Consider the following 21,238-nt stretch of genomic DNA (forward strand, 5'->3'; position numbering starts at 1 on the left):
GGAAAGGACTTCACAATCATATTAAAATCTGCTGTGACTCTCCTCTTGACCAAATTGACACTTTTACATTGGCAGGCTGCTTGTTTGTATGTATAAATGGTGTATTGATTGATTAATGTGGGTTCATTTTGGAAATGTTTCATTGAGACCATCTACTCTAAAGAAAGGAACGATTCTCAAACGAATATATCAGTTTGTGGTTAATTCGTAACGTTGCCTAGTCAGCTTCTCTTCTCTGATATGTTCTTAAGACTACTTCATTATCTCACAAAACAAACAAAAAAACAAAAATTAAACAAGTGAAATCACTTTTCTCTCAATGCCGCCACCATGACTGACAATCTTGCAATTGTTTCCAAATACGTTTAGTGTCTTATATTAACTTTGCCACGAATACAAATAAAAGCTTGCCAGCTATCTGCATCTAATACTCCCTTATGGGGCCGTTTAGCCGAGAAATAGGGTATTCTGTAGGTAACTATAACAATATGAAATGGGATGTCGATTCGGAGTCACAAGTAGGGTGTGGAAAATGACATATTTTGACAAGAGACAGTAAAAGGCTTGAAATATCGGACCCCTAATTCCTTTTTATGATTCCGTATCAATTTTTTTTCCTCCTCTGTGTAATTAGCTAACTGGTCAGCCTCCAGCTTACTGGGGCTCTTAGCTATTTTATTTTGCTTTTCAATATATATACTTTTAAATACACACCTAAGGCTCTATTTGAGCCATAATCGCTTCACTACAGGAAATCCATCTTTTTCTCCAGGCAGCCCTCATTGAAGAAAAGAAATGGCTTCTATCATTGAGAAGAAATTAGTGAAAATCCTCGAGTGCGCAATTTGTTTGGACTCATACGAGGAGCCAAAAGTGTTACCATGCCAACACACATATTGTAGGAAATGTCTGGAGCAGCTCGCATTTGGAGATGGGCGTATACGGAAAGTTACATGTCCTGAATGCAGAAGAGTCATTAAGGTAAGGCAGAAGGCTAGGCAGAAGCAAAATATTAATATTTTCATAGTAATTGAAAAGCGTTTCATTTATAGATTTTTACTGCTAATGCTCTTACAATCTTCCTTCTTACTTTTGATTAATGGTTTGCACAGGTTGATGTTAAATCTTTCCGGTAGTTATGCCACCGTTTGCGGTTAACAAAATTACCTTAAAACTGCATCGAAAGGAAGGACCCGAAGATGGTATTTAAAAAAAAAAAAAAAAAAAAAAAAAAAATATCTATATATATATGTCTGAATTTATGAAAACCCTGTCAAATTTGGGGCAAAACTTTCGCGCCTGCCTGCCGGCGATAGCCAGCAGGGAGGCCTTTGCGGTGCTTGAAAAGCCAGAGGGGCTTCCGTCAAGCAGGGTGGGGGAAGATAGCCCTGGGACCTGGCTACCCGCTGATACCAAGCGGGGCTGCCAGGAGCTAACCCCAGGGGGGTGGGGTGGGTCACAGAGAGAGGCACATTCCTCAGTTAAAACTGCTCATTTTCTTTGCAGGACAGCCTTGGCCGGCAATGCCCTGCAGTCTTAGGGGCTGGCAGCCAGCCAGCCAGACACAAGCAAGGTGGGTGAGTAGGCTGTGTGTTGACAGAGTGCCTGTGGTTGATCGAGTGAAAAAGCCTGTGTATTTTCTTGGAAAAGTGTCAGGGTGGTTGTGTTGAAATTAGCACGGTTTTCATAAATCCAGACATATATATATATATATATATCAACGACAAATTTGTAACTTAACATTTCGATTGGCTGAGGTTGTGCTACTCGCGAGGCCTTCCCGTTTCCGTTTTTTATTTATTTATGTATTTATTTATTTGTTTTTTATTTTATATATATATATATATATATATATATATATATATATATATAATATATATAATTCATAAATTCAGACATATATTGGCGGGAAATGCCCGGGAAATGCCCCCAGCATGCACCTGCCGGCTGGAAGTGATTCCCATGACTGGTTTGGGGCCACAGCAGCTAAACTGGAGCCCCCCCCTAAATCATTCTGCCCCAATATATGTCTGGATTTATGAAAACCGTGCTAATTTCAACACAACCACCCTGACACTTTTCCAAGAAAATACACAGGCTTTTTCACTCGATCAACCACAGGCACTCTGTCAACACATAGCCTACTCACCCACCTTGCTTGTGTCTGGCTGGCTGGCTGCCAGCCCCTAAGACTGCAGGGCATTGCCGGCCAAGGCTGTCCTGCAAAGAAAATGAGCAGTTTTAACTGAGGAATGTGCCTCTCTCTGTGACCCCCCCCCCCACCCCCCTGGGGTTAGCTCCTGACAGCCCCGCTTGGTATCAGCGGGTAGCCAGGTCCCAGGGCTATCTTCCCCCACCCTGCTTGACGGAAGCCCTCCTGGCTTTTCAAGCACCGCAAAGGCCTCCCTGCTGGCTATCGCCGGCAGGCAGGCGCGAAAGTTTTGCCCCAAATTTGACAGGGTTTTCATAAATTCAGACATATATTGGCGGGGAATGCCCGGGAAATGCCCCCAGCATGCACCTGCCGGCTGGAAGTGATTCCCATGACTGGTTTGGGGCCACAGCAGCTAAACTGGAGCCCCCCCTAAATCATTCTGCCCCAATAATTATTGGCGGGGAATGCCCGGGAAATGCCCCCAGCATGCACCTGCCGGCTGGAAGTGATTCCCATGACTGGTTTGGGGCCACAGCAGCTAAACTGGAGCCCCCCCTAAATCATTCTGCCCCAATATATGTCTGGATTTATGAAAACCGTGCTAATTTCAACACAACCACCCTGACACTTTTCCAAGAAAATACACAGGCTTTTTCACTCGATCAACCACAGGCACTCTGTCAACACACAGCCTACTCACCCACCTTGCTTGTGTCTGGCTGGCTGGCTGCCAGCCCCTAAGACTGCAGGGCATTGCCGGCCAAGGCTGTCCTGCAAAGAAAATGAGCAGTTTTAACTGAGGAATGTGCCTCTCTCTGTGACCCACCCCACCCCCCTGGGGTTAGCTCCTGGCAGCCCCGCTTGGTATCAGCGGGTAGCCAGGTCCCAGGGCTATCTTCCCCCACCCTGCTTGACGGAAGCCCCTCTGGCTTTTCAAGCACCGCAAAGGCCTCCCTGCTGGCTATCGCCGGCAGGCAGGCGCGAAAGTTTTGCCCCAAATTTGACAGGGTTTTCATAAATTCAGACATATATATATATATATATATATATATATATATATATATATATATATATATATATAAAGTTAAGATGCTTCGAGCCAACAGGGATGCCACGCGCCAGAAGGATCCAAAAGGATTCGTAGTCCAAACCTCGAGTAATGAAATTTGTAGGCAATTGTGGAAAACGAGGACGGACAACTTCGAGCGAAAAAAATATGTATATACAGTAAAAAATCTAAGAAATCTAAAAAAAAAAGTTTAAAAATTTAATAAAAATAAACGTTTCGGTCAAAGACCTTCATCAGTTGCAGTGCAAGTGAATAATAAATTACAATAACCTTAAATAAGTTTACAGTATAAAAAATGACATAATATTACAAAGATGATTACATAACAGGGCGTGGTAACACATGAAAACGAAAAAATTAACCAATGATAAACAATCGGTGATTACTAAGCGAGATACTATGACAATGCGGTACAAAACTCAAAAGACACAAACCAAATAAGAATAAATAATCGAATATAATACAAATAAGATTAATATCAAAAAAGTAACGCGATTCGTCGAGTCAGCCGAAAGTGTGAAGGGACCCGCGTGTAAAATATTCAATGTTCAAAAAAGGCGGTCCCAAAATCCCCAAACAAAGCCCTTGAAACTATGCCGCGGCAAGGCACAACAGGCGCCCTAAACAGGGCTCTTAAACAACAATAATGTAATAAATTCCCCGATGGGGGCCCCTGAGAAAACCTAGCGCTAACAAAGCTAACAAGATCCAAGGTCAGGGCCTTTGAACACCTGAACTAAGATAACCGCCAAATTTGCAAGTTATTTTTGCGCTAATTGTAGTTTATTCTTTTTTTCGAGTGGAATTCCTGACGTTTATTCAAGCCAAAAGGTGCCAGAGAGAACAACTGTGCACTCCAATATGCCTCTTTAGTGATTAAAAGCTTTTCGATGTTACTTGTATTGTTTGCATTTATCTGCACTTGATCAATACACTGGAAAGAAAAGTCGTTTAAGTCGTGCGGTGTTCTGTTGAAATGCACCGCTACCTCACAAGTCTTTTTCTTGGTCAGCATAGCAGACTTGTGGTTGCGAAATCTAACTCTAAAATCTGTTGTTGTAGAGCCAATGTATTGTAAGTTACACTTCTTACACGAAGCCAAATAAATGACATTTTTTGAATCACAGGAAAGTTTCAATCGTATCTTATAGCTCTTGCCTGTTTGAAAACTTTGGAAAGAATTTGATTCAACAAAGTAGTTGCGACAGAGATCACATCTTGTTCTTTTGCATTTAAAGCAACCCTTAACCTCAACAACCTCTTCAACCTTAGTGTTAGAGCCATAACGAGATGGCGTTAACAACTCCTTAAGGTTTTTAGATCTTCGAAAAGAGGCTATGATGGAATTTGGCGGAAAAAATTCTTTTAATTTGGGGTTGGATTCCAAAATACCTAGGTGTTTTCTGATGATGCGACCAACATCAGGTAAATTTGGATTAAATGTTGTTACAAATGGAAACAATTTCTTCTCAGCTTTGGCACGAGTTCTAAGTAAGTCAGTTCTAGATGTAGTTAAGGCTTTAGAAAGTTGATCTTCTACTAGTTTTGTGGGATAACCCTGATTGACTAAATAACCCTTGTATTCAGTTGTTCTCTCGGCAAGAAATACTTGTTCAGAGCAGTTTCTCTGTAACCTAGTTGCTATGCCATAAGGGATAGCCTTGAAAACGTGTTTGGGGTGAGCACTTGATGGTGGAAGATACAAGTGGCTATCAGTTGGCTTTGAAAAAACGTCTGTCTGGATGAAACCCCCGATGAGATGTAAAGTTAAATCTAGCACGTGAAGCTCGCGTTCAGAAAAAACTAATTCAAATTTAATGGTAGGATATAGGGAATTTATAAAGTCAATAAACTCATGCAGTGCAGGAAGGCCTTGTTGCCAGAGATCAAAAACATCGTCACGGTATCGCCACCATAAAGTCGGCTTTATGGGGCCAGAAAATTTAGCTTGATAATCTATTTCCCCCATGGCAAGATCCGCGTAACTACAGGCGTTCTTTGGGCCCATGGCTGTGCCATGAATTTGTAGGAAAAAGTTTTCCTTAAAAACCGAGTGATTGCTCTTCAAACAAATTTCTACTGCTTCTAAAATGCAATTAGTGGATGGAAGCTGGTTTTCTCTGGCATTCAGTGCCTTCTTTACTGCAGTAAGACCGAGTTGATTATCTATGTTAGGGAACATTGACACAACATCCCAAGAAACTAAAAGGGTGCCTTCGGGAAAAGGGCCACTCCTGTTAAGATCCTCAATTCTATTAAGTAAATCGGTCGTATCCTTGATGAAAGATGGCAACTTACGAGCCAACGGTTGCAAGTAAAATTCACTGAAGGCTGAAAGATTTTCTATGGCCGTACCACAACACGATGTGATAAGCCTGAGTGGATTCCCTGCTTTGTGGGTTTTAATATTACCGAAGGCGACCCCTGGTTTGGCTTTTTTGTTAATTATCCAATTAGCTAATTGGTCTGAAATTTCACCTTTTCTGACCCATTTGTTGCACCAACTTTCAACTACAGCCAAATGCCTATATGTAGGATCTTCGTAGCCGACTTTATGGTGGCGATACCGTGACGATGTTTTTGATCTCTGGCAACAAGGCCTTCCTGCACTGCATGAGTTTACTGACTTTATAAATTCCCTATATCCTACCATTAAATTTGAATTAGTTTTTTCTGAACGCGAGCTTCACGTGCTAGATTTAACTTTACATCTCATCGGGGGTTTCATCCAGACAGGCGTTTATTCAAAGCCAACTGATAGCCACTTGTATCTTCCACCATCAAGTGCTCACCCCAAACACGTTTTCAAGGCTATCCCTTATGGCATAGCAACTAGGTTACAGAGAAACTGCTCTGAACAAGTATTTCTTGCCGAGAGAACAACTGAATACAAGGGTTATTTAGTCAATCAGGGTTATCCCACAAAACTAGTAGAAGATCAATTTTCTAAAGCCTTAACTACATCTAGAACTGACTTACTTAGAACTCGTGCCAAAGCTGAGAAGAAATTGTTTCCATTTGTAACAACATTTAATCCAAATTTACCTGATGTTGGTCGCATCATCAGAAAACACCTAGGTATTTTGGAATCCAACCCCAAATTAAAAGAATTTTTTCCGCCAAATTCCATCATAGCCTCTTTTCGAAGATCTAAAAACCTTAAGGAGTTGTTAACGCCATCTCGTTATGGCTCTAACACTAAGGTTGAAGAGGTTGTTGAGGTTAAGGGTTGCTTTAAATGCAAAAGAACAAGATGTGATCTCTGTCGCAACTACTTTGTTGAATCAAATTCTTTCCAAAGTTTTCAAACAGGCAAGAGCTATAAGATACGATTGAAACTTTCCTGTGATTCAAAAAATGTCATTTATTTGGCTTCGTGTAAGAAGTGTAACTTACAATACATTGGCTCTACAACAACAGATTTTAGAGTTAGATTTCGCAACCACAAGTCTGCTATGCTGACCAAGAAAAAGACTTGTGAGGTAGCGGTGCATTTCAACAGAACACCGCACGACTTAAACGACTTTTCTTTCCAGTGTATTGATCAAGTGCAGATAAATGCAAACAATACAAGTAACATCGAAAAGCTTTTAATCACTAAAGAGGCATATTGGAGTGCACAGTTGTTCTCTCTGGCACCTTTTGGCTTGAATAAACGTCAGGAATTCCACTCGAAAAAAAGAATAAACTACAATTAGCGCAAAAATAACTTGCAAATTTGGCGGTTATCTTAGTTCAGGTGTTCAAAGGCCCTGACCTTGGATCTTGTTAGCTTTGTTAGCGCTAGGTTTTCTCAGGGGCCCCCATCGGGGAATTTATTACATTATTGTTGTTTAAGAGCCCTGTTTAGGGCGCCTGTTGTGCCTTGCCGCGGCATAGTTTCAAGGGCTTTGTTTGGGGATTTTGGGACCGCCTTTTTTGAACATTGAATATTTTACACGCGGGTCCCTTCACACTTTCGGCTGACTCGACGAATCGCGTTACTTTTTTGATATTAATCTTATTTGTATTATATTCGATTATTTATTCTTATTTGGTTTGTGTCTTTTGAGTTTTGTACCGCATTGTCATAGTATCTCGCTTAGTAATCACCGATTGTTTATCATTGGTTAATTTTTTCGTTTTCATGTGTTACCACGCCCTGTTATGTAATCATCTTTGTAATATTATGTCATTTTTTATACTGTAAACTTATTTAAGGTTATTGTAATTTATTATTCACTTGCACTGCAACTGATGAAGGTCTTTGACCGAAACGTTTATTTTTATTAAATTTTTAAACTTTTTTTTTTAGATTTCTTAGATTTTTTACTGTATATACATATTTTTTTCGCTCGAAGTTGTCCGTCCTCGTTTTCCACAATTGCCTACAAATTTCATTACTCGAGGTTTGGACTACGAATCCTTTTGGATCCTTCTGGCGCGTGGCATCCCTGTTGGCTCGAAGCATCTTAACTTTATATATATATATATATATATATATATATATATATATATATATATATATATATATATAACCATATGAGGAAGTAGCAGATCCCATTAAAATAGTGCTCAATACACATATAGTGTAGAGCTGAGTATATGAGTAATAACGAAGAGGCAAGATTTGCTGTTACTCCGAGTTTCGTGCTTACGCACTCATCAGACAGTATTTAATGATAAGCATTCCTATCAACTAGATATATATACACGGTATTAAACAATAGGCTAATTGCTGGACTAGTTGCATTACAATAAGTGATAGTTATACTGGAAAACAATAGGTGTGAAGACAGAAATTACGGGGACGAGTATAAACTGCGTGGGTGCAGTACAATATAAAGAAAGTGTCAAGCGTTCTTCAAGTAGAATTTGTTCTCGTGCCGGCATTTAGAAATAAGTTCTGATCTTTTGTTTAGTAGATTGTCGTTGCTATGTTTGATAATCATTAGTTTTTCTGTGAGGCAGAGGTCGCATCGTTTGGAAATGTTGTTGTAGGGTCTTGCACGGCTAATAATTGACCATTTGATGTTGAAGTCTTGTTTTTTGTCGTGTAGTTGCCAGATGTATTTAGAAAGCTCGGTGCTGTTGATGTGTTTTCTGTGCTTAAATGTGGATTTGTGCTGCGAGAATCTCTGTTTGAATGTTCCTTCTGTCAGTCCAATGTAGTTCTTGGTTGTGTTGTTAGTTGTAACTTGTGCGTTGTAGATTACACTGGAAGTCAGGCATTTGTTGTCTAGCGGGCATTGGTCTTTTTTGCGGCAGTTGCATTGCTCTCCGGTGATTGCGTTGGCGTTGTTGTCGGCGTTTGTTATTTTCATGTTGTGTTTGTTGATTACTGTTTTCATGTTGTCCATGCAACTGTAGCTGACTTTGACGTTGTTTTTGTTGAAGAGGCTGTGGTATTTATGTTGGTTCGGAAAGTGCTTAGATATGAGCTTCAGGAATGTTCTACCGATGTTTGTCTTTACGTTTTTACTAAATGGAGGGTTGTACCATATAATGTTTCTTTGTCTGTTGCGTCGGGGGCGTGTTGGTTGATTGTCTTCGTTGTAAATTAGTGTTTCAGAGTATCCGCTGGCTTTCAAAGCAGTTTCGTAGATTGGTTTGGCCTTGTTGAATTCGTGTTCGTTGCATGAGTTGGCGGAAATACGGCGATTGATGGATGCTGGAAGTTGCTTTATTATGTTAGGTGGGTGGTTAGACTTTGTGTTGATGTACTGCGGCTCGTCGTTAGGCTTTCTGTAGGGGCAGTAGGTACCTTTTGTAAGATCGAAGGTGACGTCCAGGTAGTTAACAATTTTCATGTTAGTCTGTATGGTAATGTTAAGTCCATATGTCTTGAAGCGTCTTGTTATGTCCTTCTTTGTACGGTCTGCTTGAGGTCCGGAGATGTTTTTGAAGATGGCAAGTCCGTCGTCTCTGTAAAGCCCGATGTTGTCTATCCCGTATATGTTACACAGGTCGTCGAGAATGAATAAGCCTACGAGCTCGCATACTTCGGCTCCGTCGAAGCTGCCCATAGTAACGTCAAAAGAACTGTTGTTTTTCTTGATCCAGGCGGTGTTACTGTCAAAGAGAAGGGATTTTCTTGAATGCATAATAATATCGATGTCGCGGTCCGTAATGGAAGTGAATTGTTTGGCGAAGTTGATTGCGTCTGTAAGAAGTTTCTCAGTAATGGAAGGGTAGAAGTTCTCAATGTCAAATACGGCGAAGGTATGTTGATCTTTGTGTTGTATAGAGGAGAACCAGTTGATGACGGATGATGAGTTTTTCCATTGGTTAAGGCCAGTCTTCTGTCTCACAGTCGTGTTAATGTTCGCGAGGATTTCTTTACTGTAAAGAAATCCTCAGTAAAGAAATCCTCGCGAACATTAACACGCGAACATTAACACGACTGTGAGACAGAAGACTGGCCTTAACCAATGGAAAAACTCATCATCCGTCATCAACTGGTTCTCCTCTATACAACACAAAGATCAACATACCTTCGCCGTATTTGACATTGAGAACTTCTACCCTTCCATTACTGAGAAACTTCTTACAGACGCAATCAACTTCGCCAAACAATTCACTTCCATTACGGACCGCGACATCGATATTATTATGCATTCAAGAAAATCCCTTCTCTTTGACAGTAACACCGCCTGGATCAAGAAAAACAACAGTTCTTTTGACGTTACTATGGGCAGCTTCGACGGAGCCGAAGTATGCGAGCTCGTAGGCTTATTCATTCTCGACGACCTGTGTAACATATACGGGATAGACAACATCGGGCTTTACAGAGACGACGGACTTGCCATCTTCAAAAACATCTCCGGACCTCAAGCAGACCGTACAAAGAAGGACATAACAAGACGCTTCAAGACATATGGACTTAACATTACCATACAGACTAACATGAAAATTGTTAACTACCTGGACGTCACCTTCGATCTTACAAAAGGTACCTACTGCCCCTACAGAAAGCCTAACGACGAGCCGCAGTACATCAACACAAAGTCTAACCACCCACCTAACATAATAAAGCAACTTCCAGCATCCATCAATCGCCGTATTTCCGCCAACTCATGCAACGAACACGAATTCAACAAGGCCAAACCAATCTACGAAACTGCTTTGAAAGCCAGCGGATACTCTGAAACACTAATTTACAACGAAGACAATCAACCAACACGCCCCCGACGCAACAGACAAAGAAACATTATATGGTACAACCCTCCATTTAGTAAAAACGTAAAGACAAACATCGGTAGAACATTCCTGAAGCTCATATCTAAGCACTTTCCGAACCAACATAAATACCACAGCCTCTTCAACAAAAACAACGTCAAAGTCAGCTACAGTTGCATGGACAACATGAAAACAGTAATCAACAAACACAACATGAAAATAACAAACGCCGACAACAACGCCAACGCAATCACCGGAGAGCAATGCAACTGCCGCAAAAAAGACCAATGCCCGCTAGACAACAAATGCCTGACTTCCAGTGTAATCTACAACGCACAAGTTACAACTAACAACACAACCAAGAACTACATTGGACTGACAGAAGGAACATTCAAACAGAGATTCTCGCAGCACAAATCCACATTTAAGCACAGAAAACACATCAACAGCACCGAGCTTTCTAAATACATCTGGCAACTACACGACAAAAAACAAGACTTCAACATCAAATGGTCAATTATTAGCCGTGCAAGACCCTACAACAACATTTCCAAACGATGCGACCTCTGCCTCACAGAAAAACTAATGATTATCAAACATAGCAACGACAATCTACTAAACAAAAGATCAGAACTTATTTCTAAATGCCGGCACGAGAACAAATTCTACTTGAAGAACGCTTGACACTTTCTTTATATTGTACTGCACCCACGCAGTTTATACTCGTCCCCGTAATTTCTGTCTTCACACCTATTGTTTTCCAGTATAACTATCACTTATTGTAATGCAACTAGTCCAGCAATTAGCCTATTGTTTAATACCGTGTATATATATCTAGTTGATAGGAATGCTTATCATTAAATACTGTCTGATGAGTGCGTAAGCACGAAACTCGGAGTAACAGCAAATCTTGCCTCTTCGTTATTACTCATATATATATATATATATATATATATATATATATATATATAACCATATGAGGAAGTAGCAGGTCCCATTAAAATAGTGCTCAATACACATATAGTGTAGAGCTGAGTATATGAGTAATAACGAAGAGGCAAGATTTGCTGTTACTCCGAGTTTCGTGCTTACGCACTCATCAGACAGTATTTAATGATCATTAAATACTGTCTGATGAGTGCGTAAGCACGAAACTCGGAGTAACAGCAAATCTTGCCTCTTCGTTATTACTCATATATATATATATATATATATATATATATATATATATACATAAATCTTCACAAACACCAGCCACACATAAACGATCTTCATGAACTCATATATACTATCACAAATGAAGACAAACTACACAATCTAGTTGCACACCTATATTTCGACTGCCTACAACAGTCTTCCTCGGGGTCAATGAGCTGTTACAACCGCACGCGTCATTCTACTTTTAAAAGTAACAACCTTGACAAACGCGCGCGCGTAACTAATCTACCGCGCGTGCCAACACAAGTACATGATAAGTTACGTGCGTCTTGAACGCGTGATCTGAACAAAGAAAAAATCATTGTCATTAAGCCCATAAGGGCGCAAAGTGTTCAGTTAATGGACTTAATGACAATGATTTTTTCTTCTTTTTCTTGTTCAGTTTGTCTTCATTTGTAATAGTATATATATATATAACCATTCAGTATAATTGCAGTGATCTTTACAAAGTTCTGGGTACACAAATTGTTTTTAACATACGTTGTAAGGGTCGCTAATTAACGCAAACTCGTAATTGATGTACACACACAATTATGCTATACAATTAAGCAATTTACGGATGAAATTACCTTTAACAAGTAATATAATTAACTGTAATACCGAACGCAGTCTAGACCCCTGAAGAAGGCGTAAGGCGAAACGCGTCGGGTCAATAAAGGATTCAAATGAACAGATGTAGTCCATTCTTCTTTGTACGAACTATATATATATATATATATATATAGGCAATTGTGGAAAACGAGGACGGACAACTTCGAGCGAAAAAAATATACAGTAAAAAATCTAAGAAATCTAAAAAAAAGTTTAAAAATTTAATAAAAATAAACGTTTCGGTCAAAGACCTTCATCAGTTGCAGTGCCTTGCAGTTGCAGTTCATCAGTTGCAACTGATGAAGGTCTTTGACCGAAACGTTTATTTTTATTAAATTTTTAAACTTTTTTTTAGATTTCTTAGATTTTTTACTGTATATTTTTTTCGCTCGAAGTTGTCCGTCCTCGTTTTCCACAATTGCCTACAAATTTCATTACTCGAGGTTTGGACTACGAATCCTTTTGGATCCTTCTGGCGCGTGGCATCCCTGTTGGCTCGAAGCATCTTAACTTTATATATATATATATATATATATATATATATATATATATATATATATATATATATATACTGTATATGAGAGAACCCCTAACCCTGTTCACCCCAAGTAATCATATTTTAAAGTGAATAAATGTTTGAAAGAAAATTCGCCCTGAGTGGGATTTGAACCCACGTCCCCCCGCATACTAGTCGGGTGTGATATCCACTACACCATCAGGACAACCATGCTGGCAACACGGCAATCGAAGATGTGATTTTACGTGGCATGGAACGTGGTCTCCCGGGAAATTTTCTTTCAAGGTCCCACTCAGGGCGAATTTTCTTTCAAACATTTATTCACTTTAAAATATGATTACTTGGGGTGAACAGGGTTAGGGGTTCTCTCATATACAGTATATATTAATTTGAAAGTAGCCTGTATGCCTTGTGGATCCTCCATTGTCATCCGCTAAGTTGACTTCGGTCGTGTATCATGAACTTGATCCTTAGTTGGATTTCAAAATGGAGTTATAGGCTTCCCCTACCTTGTCACCTTGAAAGAAAATTTCCCGGGAGACCACGTTCCATGCCACGTAAAATCACATCTTCGATTGCCGTGTTGCCAGCATGGTTGTCCTGATGGTGTAGTGGATATCACACCCGACTAGTATGCGGGGGGACGTGGGTTCAAATCCCACTCAGGGCGAATTTTCTTTCAAACATTTAATCACTTTTATATATATATGTACATTTTATCTTTCACACAGTAGTTTTGCTGTACTGTGAAAATTACACTCCGGAGGGCACGTAAACAATTGTGAGACACATTTAGACGGCTATTGCCTAACTGACGGGGCTGCTTTGCATTTTTTGTTTAATGTTTAGGGAAATATCAATTTTAATCATTCATTCCCTTGTAATAAAATTCAATCTTGGTATGCAGTGAATCAAGGTTTTAGCTGGGATTCTGCGAGTGGCCATACAGTAACAAATATGGAACCAAAGGACCTATTCCGTTAGGGGATCTGGGGGTATACCCGCTCAGAAAATATTGAAAAATTAAAGCGTTTTCGGTACGTTTTTCACGAGTTTCAGCCAATAAATTTAATGTATCGATTGGACTTGAATTTTAATTCGTATTTTACTTTGTCAAAAACTTAAAATGGATTAAAAAAACCCATAATAACCGCATCAGTTGTGTCAACACCTCCAACGTTGATCTTAGCGGCCATCTTAGGGATGTGTAACAGTTCGCCATAGGTGTACACATCTGTGTCCACAATCGTCATTTATACATGTCCGTTGTGAAATCATTCTTTTATGTCAAGGCTTTCAAAACACGGTATGTGCTTGGTTATTTGGAAACGAATCAAGCATGATGGCTGTTTTTGTCCCTTTTAAGCCATGGTTAAAATGTCCGTTTTCCTAATTGTAAAGAAGACCAGGTAAATGGGGATTACACCAGGACCAAAAAATTAAAACTGCAGTATAAAGTGGCTGCCAAGTTGGTCTTCAGGCGGGTACACTTTGTAAGGCCGACAGTGCAATTCGCCCTGCAGGAATTTTTTTTTTTTCAGTCACCCTTCCTTGCATGATTTTTCTTTTTCTTTTTTTCCCCACCCCACGCCCCCATTACTTTGCTAATGGTTCGTCCCTAAGACGGAACGCTTTATCTCACCCTGTGCGATTTTTAATTTTATAACTATTTGAAGTTAGCACAAAGTGCAGTCCCTTTCTTAAACAGTCGCTTTTCAGTATTTTGCCCTCTATGTTTTAAGACTTTAGAATTACATGAAGGTTCTTTTTGCGTTTTGTTAGCTTCCACGAGACGGCATTCCAAGCCTTCCATGTAACGTTCTGATCAATAACCTCATGTCAGTAAATGCAGATGCACAATGGAACGCAAGTCCTCGCTGTGAAAAGCACAAGCAAGACATATTAGAGCTGTATTGTCAAGTGTGCGAGCAGCCCATTTGTCAAGCCTGTACGGAGATAAATCACCGTGGTCATTCGTATAAGTTCATCAAGGATGTGTTTAGTTATGAGAAGAGACAGATTGTAAGCTTTGTCAACGTGGCAAAACCGAAGATCTCGGCTCTAAAAGCAGAAGTTGCCTCCATGGAACTCGAAGAGAAAAGAGTTAAAGACAACGCATTGGAGGTCGCTCAGGAGATAGATTCTCATATCGATGCCTTGATTAATGAACACAGTGCGCTGTTAGAACAAAAGAGGCAACGTTTGAAGCAAGATCTTAGTGACATGACTTTAATCCAGATGAAAAAGCTACATGAACAGAAGGAACGACTTCTCTTGTCTCTCAACAGTGCGGAGGCTGCTAAGACGATACTAGACGTCAATACAAATAAGGTTGAATTTCTACGCAAAAAGAATGACGTCAAGAAAGAAATAACCGAGTTACAAACTTTGGCAGAGCATTTCACTCCTTGTGAAAAAGTTGTCTACCAACTTGAGAAAAAGCCAGCCTTTGACGTAGAAACGTTAGAAGAAACTGGTTCAATAGCATCACATGGGGAGTGTTCTTTAAGCATGCGTGGAGGAGAGCGCGGAGTTTTATACACGGGAAGAGCTTTGCAATCGTGCGAATTTATCATCGCTCGAAACAGTTTCCAAACTCTTGGCTTGCGCAATGTGTTTGATAATTTCAAGGTGGGCATCTTAAAACCGAAAGCCGAGACACCTTTCCATATTTTGCTTGAAAAAAACGCAGATGGAACTCACAGTTTCCGTTACATGCCAGAGTGCAGTGGCACCTACAAGATAAGAGTTTTCAGCGAAAAGATTAGCGGAGGCGAGATCTACGGTAGCCCGTTTTCTTGGGACGTGCAGCCAGCTCTATATCTCAGGTCTTGGTTCTACTGGTTCCAAAACTTCGGTTTCCGCGACTACACATACTTGAGTGATTGCGTGTTTGAAGATGGACAACACTCTTGGAGAATAAAGTTGATGAGGGGAAATCATGAGGTAAATTACGGTTATCAAGAAATAGGAGTTACGCATCTCTTTCGCAAGAAATGTTGGTGCTGGACGAATGGACAGCATTTCGCCTCTGGTCATGAGTCCGCTCCAAGTCCGGTGAAATCCGCACGACATGGTGATGTGTTTGTTGTTTTCCTGAACATCGAGAAAAGGCAGATGATCATATACAACGAGAGAACAAAGGAATCGGACATCTGGCGAGACATCGAAGTACCAGTAACTCCCCATCTTTACCCAGATGTTTTTGTAGATGGTCCAGACTTCAGCGTTTTTCTCATTTAGCTAATATTCTTTGTTTGAAAAGAAACAAAAAAAAAGTTCCTGACTCTCTTTGCCGGATCTGAGTAGCTCAGCGTGTGTTTATGCAAGATTACTAAGCTTTCTGAGTACATCGCATTGCTTGGGTAAAACTTTACGAAGTGTTTACAGTAGATCCGTCGCAAAAAGGCGCAAAAAGTAAAACAGAAAGAATGCCTTCATGGAAAGTAATGTTAAAAAAAAAAAAAAATTCAATCAATAGAACTTACAATAAAAAGGCTCTCAGAATGAAAAGAGACAAAAACTTATGTCAAAACATTCTCCTGGTCGAATTTGATGCAAAGCCTGAGAAGTCATTTTCCTTGACATAAGAGAAAACGTAATACAGAACAGAAATCGAGAAAATCTGACGGTCTAATGAAAAATAGTTTTCGAGACGTAAACACAAGCATCTTATTTGATACTCAGTCACCATGGAAACAAATACATCAATGAAATACATGTAGCTCAGGTTTGCTGCCAGCCAAAGGTTTGTTTATGTAGTCGGATAAATGCGTGGCTCTAAAAAAATCTAGGTCATTCAAATTGCACAGTGCACCTAATTTCTCCGACGATAATTAAGTTTATGCCCTGGGAGTCATGGGGGTCAAAACCTCCCACTTAATTCCCGTACCCTGCTTTCCTGCTTCCGGTACCTTTATCTCCCGACACCCGTACTTGTTCGTCTTGTTCCCGTCCCCCGTAAATAGGAAGACTCAAAACATACTCTATTTATTTAGCTTCGCAATCATTGGGCGTTTCCTTTTCCGTTTTTCCGTTGTTTTCACCCTTGTTCCTCTTCGTCACGTCCTTTGACAGCTTAAGTGACAACATTGCATGACCTATGACGTAACCACCGTAGAAGGGTTTCCAATTTTACCGGAAGTAAGCCTCAGGCTTTTAATTAGTCCAACGTTCAATCTCTGTTTTTCAGTCGGCCCAGAATCCTCAAAATAAGCTAGATGTAAGTCAAATAACATTTAAGGTTCTTGTTTTTGAAAGTATTTTAACACTTAACAAATGATTCTCGCCTTCTTAAAACTCCTCTTCCCGCCCTTTTCTGTCCCGCTTCCCACCTTATCCTCTCCCGCCTTCCACCCCCCATTCTCCCTGGCTCCCGCCCCCTACCTCCCTCCCCCGCCCCCTTCTCCTTCCCCATCACTGCACTAATTCTCCTCTTCAAGGCCTGAATAAAGAGCAAATAGTAGCGCTTTTTTGGGTGCCGTTTCTGCTTGCATGGCCAGTCAAAACCCAATACGCTAAAATTTCTCGACTTCCAATTCCTGAAGGGTTTTTCTAATCTGTCAAACTTAGTCACTGGGGGTTTGCAATATCCTCGTACAATTTGTGCCACTTGGGTTCTTTTTCTGGATTCTTGGAATCCGTTTCACATTTCCTGCAGCAGCGGTGTTAACTTTCTGATATTATTAAAGCTTATTTAAAACCTAGGTCTTCAGTATTTCTTTTTTCGCCCGATCTCCTGGTCTAGAATGCGACGTGTTGATAAAAAAAAAAACCTTTTATTCTTGTAAGGGGTCTCAGACGATGCAATCTATTTTGTTCAAGAAAGAAAAAAAATCCATGCGTCTTTCGATTGAAACACGCGTGGACGTTTGCGAGGATGAAAAATGTTCGAGTGTTTCCTTGCCAAAGCTATTTCGAGTTTTCCCAAACAGTTTCCCGAATGTTTCTAAAACGCGATGGAGGCAAGTAGAAACAAATTTCTTTCAGAAAACACTGCGAGAAAAAGAAAAGCCACTTGTTTATTTCGCTTGTCAAAATTTGTTTTCGCGTTCCTCGCACCATTTCTTACAGCACGTCAAAAGACTTGGGCTACAGTACGCTCTGCACGTTAGTAGATTTAACGAGCGGGAGGTCTGTATGGGAGAATCTTGACCGAGGTCGTGAGTACATACCGAACGCAGCGAGGTCTATACTCACGACCGAGGTCAAGATTCACCCATACAGACCTCATGCTTGGCAGGACTAAGCTTGGTTCATAAGATATATTTAAATTATATGGCAAACAAGAAAAATTTAATTTGTTTTATGCAACTGGTTTGTACTAGCTGACATTCTGCTTGCGAACGGTGATGAGCTGAGCTTAAATCTGCCAAAGTTACTTTTTTTCTCTCTCTCTTTAGGCTTTTTGGCACTTCTACTAAATAATATTTTGAAAAGAAAATAGTCAATATGTGTGTATCTTAGTTTGCAACTTTTCCGCCCCAAAATGTAACTGGTCTAGACGCCGGTTTAGGTGGGAAAATCTAGACCGCGGTCATTATCGACCGCGATTTCAGCCAATCAAATTCGTGAATTTTGTAGTTCCCAGTCATTGTGAGACACAGCCATACAATCTGATCGTCTGAAATATCATACATGCATTATACAATATGTCGAATTATTATCACATTTTGATTGGTTTTTACCCATGATCAATCTATTGAAGGACAGACGCGCCTAGATGACTTCAGTAACATGCTGTTGTTTCTTTATTTTATAAAACAAGTAGATTCCATGTTGCCCTGCGTCTGCTCAGTAATAGATCACGGAAGCAGCTGTGACTAATTCCCAGACGGCTTAAAAACTCAGCTGGGTAGAGCACTGCACCGGTACCGCAAAAGCTCATGGGTTCATTTTCCGTTCAAGCCTGGATTTTTCTTAGGCTTTAATTCCACATCTGCTTAAGTTGTGTATGTAACTGTGACCGGATCATCAGGTCTTTACAGTTTCATGAAAATCAGAATTAGCAAACTAGAACCTCGGCTCTTTTTTGGTAAGGCATGGGGTCAACTTAGTATGGCGCGAGGCAAAGGGGAACTTCAGAGCTTTTTGTTTTGTTTAAGGGAAAATATCTTCGAATCGTAGAGAAAGAAAAGAAATGACTGCCTGCCTGACTAATTAATTGACCGATTGATTGATTGGTTGACTGACTGATACTGACTGACTGACTCCCATACTTAATTACAACGACATAATCTCTCACTAGCGTCCCAACCTACTTAAACTTTAAAGCAGAAATACCAACTGCTGGCTCTTTGGTTGGTAAAACTTTCAAGGGACAGTATCACGAGAGGTCTTCTAAGTTTTTGTTGAAAGTATGCTAAAAAAAGGCATAAATTCAATCTCTAAGAGGTCAATGACTTTTAGTGATTTTCCACCAAGTAACAATGTCAAACTTGAAAACGTCGGCCCGACGTTTTCAAGTTTTAGACCACTTCTTTCCTACTCGTCCGTAGCCACAACAGTTCTAAATAACTTTCGTGATTAGTAGGTACATTTTAGCAAGACTAGGCAACTACTAGTGGATTTCCAATTAATACCAACACCTTCATTGGATTTTCAAGAAGCACTGAATCTTGGTGAGACTGCCCCATTGTTACTGCGCATCCTTACTGTGCATGTAATTAACGTCGTACATCAAGCGCAGGCGCTAAGCAAGTAATGTAAGCAAGTTTAGGGCTTGGCAACGAGTACGGTAACCTCGCCTGCAATTCACTCTCTTAAGTGGTCGATGACCTCTTCTGTTCCTTTCGTAGATCTCTTTCGTCCTTCCTTTTACAGACGTTAACAAAAAAAAGGAGGAGTCACAAATATTTCGTCGTTTTTTTTTTTTTGCTTTCGAGTGGCCGAATTTTTAATTTAAATGAGGACGAGTTAGGCTAAAATATATTCTTTCTCGAGGGCTATCTTGCCTCAACGGACTACATCGGCTGCAAAAGGTTACTTTTTAATATTCTTGCTTGAGTTCAACTGAGTACGTTTACCTGGTTTAAATTCCACGAATGTAGCTTCGTTTATTGCTGATAGTCGCTGGTAGTTCTCCTTATAAGAAGGAGCAGGAGTAGTGCAGGAGAAGGGCAGGAGCTATAGACTGAAGGAAAAAATCCTATCAGTGGTCGTTATGCCCATCAATCAAAAAAAGGGAGTGCTAAAACCTAGGATAATTTTAATTCCCGACATTACTGGTCATGTTCTCTAGAATTTAACACCTCGAGCCGTAGTATCTACAGGGTAAGTAGAGCAGAGGAAAGTGGAGGACAGTAGCGTGGGGCGGCGTGGCGCGGAGTGCAAATGACTAGATTAAAAACTGATGAATACTGCAAAGGAGTACTCCCCCAATCAATGATTTTAGTGTCCACCAATCTTGTCTGTTGGTATTGGGACATAATTCTAATTATGCTGACTCTGGAAGAAGACGCATTAGTTAGAAGGTACAATATTTATTCTGATCTTGACAACATCCGAAAGTTGAACAGTGTGTCTTCAGAATAATCATCCCTGAGAACTAAGCGGGTGACAAGGACATGGAATAACCATTACGGTTTTTCCTTTCACGCCATGCCTGAAATCAGACCAACCGTGCTCGTCTCCCTCTCCTGTTATGTACGACTTTGACAGCCTCTTGATTTCGCGATCCGATAGGACATGGGACCAGACGTTGACATTGAAAAGGGTTTTTCGAAAGTTCTTATTGGGGTCAAAAAGTACCCTCCAATTGAATCTTGGTCTTGCCCTAGCAGCAGGGACCCTCCACCATTAAGGTGATTCCCTTGTAAAAGAACCCGCCATAGATTTCCGATAAAACTTGGTATGCTGTTGTTACAGGACAGGAAGATATTATAAACGTAGAAAACGAGATATCATAAACGTAGTAAAAATAGGGGGGTCACCGTGCTTGTTTTCACGCAACAATGCTGACAAATACGGTTATTTAGGTGACTTTTGGTAATCTCCGCGCGTAACAAATAAGCTCGATTATTTTTCAATGCAGCGTGTTATATCACACAGAGTTTGACTTTCTTTGATTGTTTATTCATCTACGTCCCAGAAACAATGTCTTCAAATAACCTACATTTTTTTATCCTGAAAAGGAAACATAATTTGGACATGCGGTGTTGGGCCCGTTATGTCTCCCTCTGTACTATTTATTTCATTTGCCAAAAAAGTAGCCATAGATTTCTGCTAATTTTTTTCTCGGTTATCGAGGATATTGTTCTCATTGAAATTATGAAATAAAAAGTGGGGGTCACCGTGCTCGTTTAAGAGAAAAGGAGCATTATTTCGCTATCGAGCTTAGTTTGAGAGAAATCTCTTACTTTTTTTTTTTACGCGCACGCGCTCATTTGCGCGCGCTAATGACGCGAAAATCGTGCGCAGTAGGGATGCGCAATGTAATGCTAAGGAATCACCTTAATGATACGTTGACGTTCTCTGGTCAGAAACCAGCTCCTCTTCATAAGCCTTCCATCTTTAAGGAGCCTCCAGACTG

The 21,238-nt window shown here is 40.3% G+C and overlaps 1 protein-coding gene and 1 non-coding gene across 3 annotated transcripts in view; both read left to right on the plus strand.

Annotated features, from left to right (window-relative positions):
- The window catches only part of LOC145469960 (E3 ubiquitin-protein ligase TRIM45-like), a 29,070-nt gene extending 11,977 nt beyond the window's left edge, over positions 1-17,093 (plus strand). Inside the window, exons 2-3 of one of the 2 annotated variants that reach the window (XM_081453786.1) lie at positions 773-981; positions 14,491-17,093. In XM_081453786.1, coding sequence (XP_081309912.1) covers positions 796-981; positions 14,491-15,951 — 1,647 coding nt within the window. In that variant the 5' untranslated portion in view covers positions 773-795 and the 3' untranslated portion in view covers positions 15,952-17,093. The remainder of the gene's footprint in view (positions 1-772; positions 982-14,490) is intronic. The other variant, XM_081453787.1, reaches the window with a different exon arrangement.
- Trnat-agu (transfer RNA threonine (anticodon AGU)) lies at positions 13,306-13,378 on the plus strand. Its single transcript has one exon. It is a non-coding gene; the product is annotated as a tRNA-Thr (tRNA).
- Positions 17,094-21,238: the final 4,145 nt, after the last annotated feature.

Source organism: Orbicella franksi, chromosome 15 (genome assembly GCF_964199315.1).
Source record: "Orbicella franksi chromosome 15, jaOrbFran1.1, whole genome shotgun sequence".
Taxonomy (NCBI): Eukaryota; Metazoa; Cnidaria; class Anthozoa; order Scleractinia; family Merulinidae; genus Orbicella; species Orbicella franksi.